The following is a 5,962-nucleotide window of genomic DNA, read 5'->3' as shown; positions in this document are numbered from 1 at the left end:
TTTAAGATGACAAACACACTGTGTATTTGTGGTGGGGACTGCAGTTTTGGGTTAGAAGTTATGCTAGGTGGAAGACCTGAAAAGTGAGGCAGGGACCTCTGCCATGATCATGCTGAATGGGTGCTCCCTCACACTCCTAACCCCCAGACAACACCCCAGGTACAATCCTGAAAACATAGGTGGCTAATACAGTGGTCTGGGTTACTGAGGGAAGGGGGGAATCTGTTTCATTTGCTACTACATTTCATGGCTGTAATCATGGTGAAATAGAATCTCTCTTCCAGCCCAGCATACAATTTAAAAAAAATAATTAGGACTGAAACACAGCAACTGTATCGATTTATTTGGTAGTATTTCAAGTTTTGTGGTCAGGTTTAACATGTGCAAATGAGCATTTAACATGTGCAAATGAGCATTTAACATGTGCAAATGAGCATTTAACATGTGCAAATGAGCAATAAAATACAAACAGTGCAAAATTAGAAGACTAGAAACAAACTAGATAGCACAGGAGCTGCTACTCGGAGGTCACCACGATTAACATTAGGCATCTTCCAGATTGTACGCTACCAGTAGGGCTGCAAGGAAAAGAAAATAAAGATGAGTGAGGGTGGCAAAGAATGCAAGCTGAGAGAAAAAAAAAAAGGGGGTGGGAGCAGTGTGTATGAGATAGTTTACTTTTGCAAAAAAGTGTTTAAGGAAGCCATAGGGGTGTTGGTAGACTACATGCTGTCTGTTTGTATATTAGCAAGGTGATGTATCTATTTTGGGGGGAGTGAATGTCCCCTGAATTGCAGGGTTCCTCTTCCATGATTGTAACCATGGTTAACTATTCAAAATAGAACTCACAAAGAGCTTCATTAGTGCAAATTTATTTAACGCCAGCCACCAACTGAGGAAAAGCCAGTTCATAATCAGGAGTCACACAGAAAAATCATTGGATCTCAAACTCCCTTCTCCAATCATTGGCATAAAAACCTCCCTTTTGAGATGTTTGGATAGTTAGCTATATCCTACTACCTGATAGTATACTGTCTGTTTTAACCATACTGAACAAGTACCTCTCACCCTTATTTTAGAGATCAGTTAAACATGTGCAAAGGTAATGTCACTTTAACAGTAACATAATGAAACCCCCCCCCCAAAAAAAACCCCCCAACAACTTAATTTCATATAAACGACTGTACAATATTTAATTGTAAAGGTGAGCTACATAAACTTTAGAACTAGAAACTGGGTAAAGAAAATATGAATAAGGGAAGTTGGTTATATCCCACTACCCATAATATAGTATATATTGCCTGTTGTAACCATAGTGAACCAGTGCCTCTCCCTTATTTTAGGGGTCAGGTTTAACATGTGTATAGGTATGTATGTGACTGTAACCTTCTATGTATGTAACAGTAACATCATGGTATGGAAAATAAATTAAGAATTTGACTACAAGCAATATGAAATTTAATTAAAAAGGTAAGCTGAGTAAACTTTAAGAGGGTGGCAATTAAAGACTGCAAGCCGAGAAAGGAAAGGAGCAGTTTGTACCTTGACGCAAAACTTCTCCGAGGTCAGTGGGTGGCCCGGGGAGGCGTTGCATGGCCAAATCTTCTCCAAGGTCAGTGGGTGGCCCGGGGAGGCTTTGCATGGCCAAATCTTCTCCGAGGTCAGTGGGTGGCCCGGGGAGGTGTTGCATGGCTGAAGTAGCCAGTCCTACTAAAGGTATAGAAGAACCCCCCCCAAAAAAAAACATACGAAGTGAGAAACGGCAAAGCCTTGTGTGTGTGCAAGACAGTCAACTTGCAAAGCTCTGTGTCAAACTGCATACATACCTTGGTTTGATGTGGAAAGCTGGGCAGGGAAAAAGAGTGGCGACAGCCAACTTGTGGTATCTTGTAGACCTGAAAAAGTACAAGCAGAATGATCACAGGACATTTAGTTGTTGAGGGATTAGAGGGTGGGCAACAAAACATATCACAAATACATAGAGGATACTTACCATGTAGGCTAGGACTTGGAGATACAGGGGGAGCCACATTATAGACGTTATTGAAGCCTGTGGAGATAAAAAAAACACCACTTCACAGGTTACCCCAGGCACATGACGGAACAGAATAGTAAACATGTACAAAAGTTTTGCAATGACCTACCTACTGCAACTTGTGCCATCTTACACAGGTCACCACCTAGGCACTGCACCATGAACATTGCCTCGGTCTGTCTATGAAGTTCTATCACCAGCACCTGGTGCGGTGCCCGCATCTCTGTGAAGAGATCCCAGAAATGCTGGTGCTGTGCCCGTATCTCCGTAACGAGAACCCAGAAATTCTGGTGTTGTGCCCGCATCTCCGTAAGGAGATCCCAGAAATGCTGCTGGTACTGTGCCCGCATCTCTGTAACGAGATCCCAGAAATGCTGCTGGTGCTGTGCCCGCATCTCCGTTAATAGATCCCAGAAATGCTGGTGCCGTGCCAGCATCTCCTTAAAGAGATCCCAGAAATGCTGGTGCCGTTCCCGCATCTCTGCAAAGAAATCCCAGAAATGCTGGTGCTGTTCCCACATCTCCGTAAAGAGATCCCAGAAATGCTGCAACATGCCCCCAGCACAGGTCTGTGCCCCATCACCAATGTTTCTTAGCAGGCTCTGTGTGTTGATATTCCATCTCTCCTGCTCCTCTTTCGCCCTTTGAAGATTTGTATGTGCATCACAGAGGGGGCATACAGGCCCTCGAGCTCGCCTCTCTCCGCTGTGATTCAGATGCCCTTGAGCCGAGACTGGCTTCTCCCTGCAGGTTGGCCCCAGCTCCGAAGCTCGAGGAGAGACCCAGCACTCCTCTGCAAGAGGATCTGAAACCTGTGTAGCCTCCTCTTCCTCTTCTACTGTGCATGGGATGAGGTCCTTATCCTTGGGTTCCCCAGGGTACAAGGGCACAGCTCCTGAAAAAGTTACAAAAGAAAGTGGATAAATCAGTTCTTAATATGAACACTCCCATTCCATCATGTATACTGCATCCACACAACTCACCTCCCTCTTGAGATAGCTGTGATGCATACTGGACCCCCGGCATACTGATAGACGTTCCCTGTAGTGGATCCTCTATAGGAAAAAAAACAAAGCAGTTGGAGACAAACCATCAATCTGTACAAGAAATCACATGCCCCCCCCCCTCCCCGGAATCACACACACCATGTTCTGTATTCATGGGCACTGTCAATGTGCGTAATGCAACTCCTGGCACCTTACTCAACTTCCCCTCCTGTGTATCCTCTAGAAGACAAATACACAACAGTTAGTTGCAGACAAACTATCAATCTGCAAAGGCCTTCTGACCCAACCAAAACACTCAACTCACTGTGTTCTGCATTCATGGCCTCCGTTGATGTGCGTAATACACCTGGAACCCCCAGCACCCTACTTGACCTGCCCTCCTGTGTATCCTCTAGAAGAAAAACCACAAAGCAGGTGGAACCAGAACATTAAAATATGCTTCAAAGGCAAACACCCAACTCACCATTTTCTCCATCTCCAAGAAGCGCAGTCCATATCACCATAAACGCTCATTATCTGCTCAAGCCTCAGGGTTCCAAATATGCGCTGCTCCAAATCATTCAGCTGGACATAACACCAACCCCCCCCCCTTCTGTACCCGTAGATTAGAGAATGACACGGGGACAAATTTGTACCAGCAGGAACTAAATTTCCCCTCCCCATCTCTGAGTTTTGTCCCTGTCCCATTCCTAAAAGCTCTGCCTTAAACTGCATAAGCCTCAAACACTTATGATTTTAATGTGTTTGAAGCTTGTGCAGATGAGGACAGAGCTTGTAGGAATGAGGCAGGGACAGGAAAAGTCGCTGGGACATAACATAAGCAATGCCTCCGCTGGGTCAGACCTGAGGTCCATCGTGCCCAGCAGTCCGCTCATGCGGCAGCTCAACAGGTCCAGGACCTGTGCTGTAATCCTCTATCTATACCCCTCTATCCCCTTTTCCAGCAGGAAATTGTCCAATCCTTTCTTAAACCCCAGTACTGTACTCTGCCCTATTACACCCTCTGGAAGCGCATTCCAGGTGTCCACCACACATTGGGTAAAGAACTTCCTAGCATTTGTTTTGAATCTGTCCCCTTTCAACTTTTCCAAATGCCCTCTTGTTCTTTTATTTTTCAAAAGTTTGAAGAATCTGTACCTCTCTACGCCCTTCATGATCTTGTAAGTCTATCATATCCCCTCTAAGTCTCCTCTTCTCCAGGGAAAAGAGTCCCAGTTTTTCCAATCTCTCAGCATATGAAAGGTTTTCCATACCTTTTATCAGACGTGTTGCTCTCCTCTGAACCCTCTCGAGTAACGCCATATCCTTCTTAAGGTACGGCGACCAATATTGGATGCAGTACTCCAGATGCGGACGCACCATTGTCCGATACAACGGCAGGATAACTTCTTTCGTTCTGATAGTAATACCCTTCTTGATTAGACATAGCATTCTATTCGATCTCTTAGTGGCTGCTGTGCACTGTGCCGTCGGCTTCATTGTCATGTCCACCATTACCCCCAAGTCCCTTTCTTGGGTACTCTCATTCAATAACATCCCTCCCATCGTATAGTTGTACCTCGGGTTTCTGTTTCCCACATGTAATACGTCTGACGCTCAAACCAACGGGGCTCCTTTCTGACTAACTCACCGCCCTCCCCCTCCTTGGCTTATCGAGATCCACTGGGGGCCAAATTTTATCACTGTCTGTACTCTTGTTTTAGCTCCATATTTTTTATTATTGTCCATGCTCTTGTTTTAGTTGCCTAAGTTTATTACTGTCTGTGCTTTTGTTCAGTGCCAAATTGTATTACTGCCAAAGGTTTCGCCTTTCTTCCCTACTCTTGATTCAGCCAGCCTAATTAAGTTCCCTGCCCCTTCCTTAGCTAACACTAATCCCCCCCTGCTGCAGACTTTCACACACCAATCATCCGGCCCTAACCCCACCATGAATCCTTTCTTCTGGTTCCTTCTCCTCCTATTCTGCTCACCTCTCTACTCTTCCCTCTGTCTGATACCCCTGTCCCCCAACCTACTCAACCCACCAACACCAATGATATTTGCCCTGGCCTCAGAATCCCCACGCTGATACGCACCAGAATTCCCCCTTTCAAGAAAAATCTCCGAAAAGTCAACCTAAACTCACTAAAGCCCCTGCCCCCAGCCAATCTTCCCAATGCTGTCTCTGACTCTCTCACCCCAGTCCCGACTCTTTATTGCAATGCCAGATCAGCATGTAATAAGACCCAAATCTTGAAGGACCTTCTAGATGAGTTTGACCCTGGATTCTTGTGCATCACGGAATCATGGATCGCCAAAGATGATCTTTTTACACAAAACGAACTCCTCCCCCATGGTTTTCAAGGCCTCTTCTCCCCCAGATCCAACCGAAAAGGAGGCGGACTGGCACTGCTCTACAAATCTTTCTTTGACGTCCAGCTCCTCGAGAAGGGCACTCACGCCTCTCTAGAATATAGGCTTGTCTCTGTCAATGATGAACTCCGCACTCACCCATTGGGCATCTTATTACTATACCGCCCACCCACCCCTTGGAACAACTCCTCCAATCTCGTCTTTGAGGCTATAACAAACGCCTTTCTTAAATTTCAAAGACTACCGATTGTTGGTGATATTAATCTCCACCTTGATGACACCAACAGCAAGGACACGATCGAATTTAACAACTTCCTTACCTCTCTAGGTTTTCCCTCACCTACCTCTTCTCCAACCCACGAAAAAGGACATACACTAGACTTCATCACTTTCCTCGACCTTACTGCCTTCAAAACTTCAACCGATGACACCCGTTGGGAACAAGTCCCTTGGTCTGACCACTTCTTAGGGGCTACTTGCCTCCCCATTTTCATGTCACACCTTGAATCCCCATCCCATTCAATAACCTACCGTAAGAAAATTTTGAGTAATCTTTTCTGGTCCAAAT

General features: G+C 45.5%; 1 protein-coding gene across 2 annotated transcripts; it reads right to left on the bottom strand.

Annotated features, from left to right (window-relative positions):
- Window positions 1-509: 509 nt before the first annotated feature.
- LOC117347160 lies at window positions 510-3,427 on the bottom strand. 2 transcript variants are annotated; one of them, XM_033917652.1, is made up of 8 exons: window positions 3,347-3,427; window positions 3,181-3,261; window positions 3,019-3,090; window positions 2,145-2,930; window positions 1,994-2,050; window positions 1,827-1,895; window positions 1,543-1,710; window positions 510-578 (listed from the first exon to the last, which is right to left on the bottom strand). In XM_033917652.1, the coding sequence occupies exons 1-8, from the start codon at window positions 3,360-3,362 to the stop codon at window positions 544-546; spliced, it is 1,284 nt and encodes a 427-aa protein (XP_033773543.1). In that variant the 5' UTR covers window positions 3,363-3,427; the 3' UTR covers window positions 510-543. The 2 variants fall into 2 exon arrangements, with proteins under 2 accessions (XP_033773543.1, XP_033773544.1); XM_033917653.1 differs by having other exon boundaries at window positions 1,543-1,707.
- Window positions 3,428-5,962: the final 2,535 nt, after the last annotated feature.

Source organism: Geotrypetes seraphini, chromosome 13 (genome assembly GCF_902459505.1).
Source record: "Geotrypetes seraphini chromosome 13, aGeoSer1.1, whole genome shotgun sequence".
NCBI lineage: Eukaryota > Metazoa > Chordata > Amphibia > Gymnophiona > Dermophiidae > Geotrypetes > Geotrypetes seraphini.
This window is presented reverse-complemented; position numbering and strand designations above follow the sequence as displayed.

Excerpts from the sequence above, each read along its gene's own strand:
- LOC117347160 (XM_033917652.1), bottom strand. Across the intron at positions 2,051-2,144 it reads GATGGCACAAGTTGCAGTAG|GCTTCAATAACGTCTATAAT; the intron begins GTAGGTCATTGC and ends TTATCTCCACAG. Across the intron at positions 1,711-1,826 it reads GCTTTCCACATCAAACCAAG|TAGGACTGGCTACTTCAGCC; the intron begins GTATGTATGCAG and ends CTATACCTTTAG.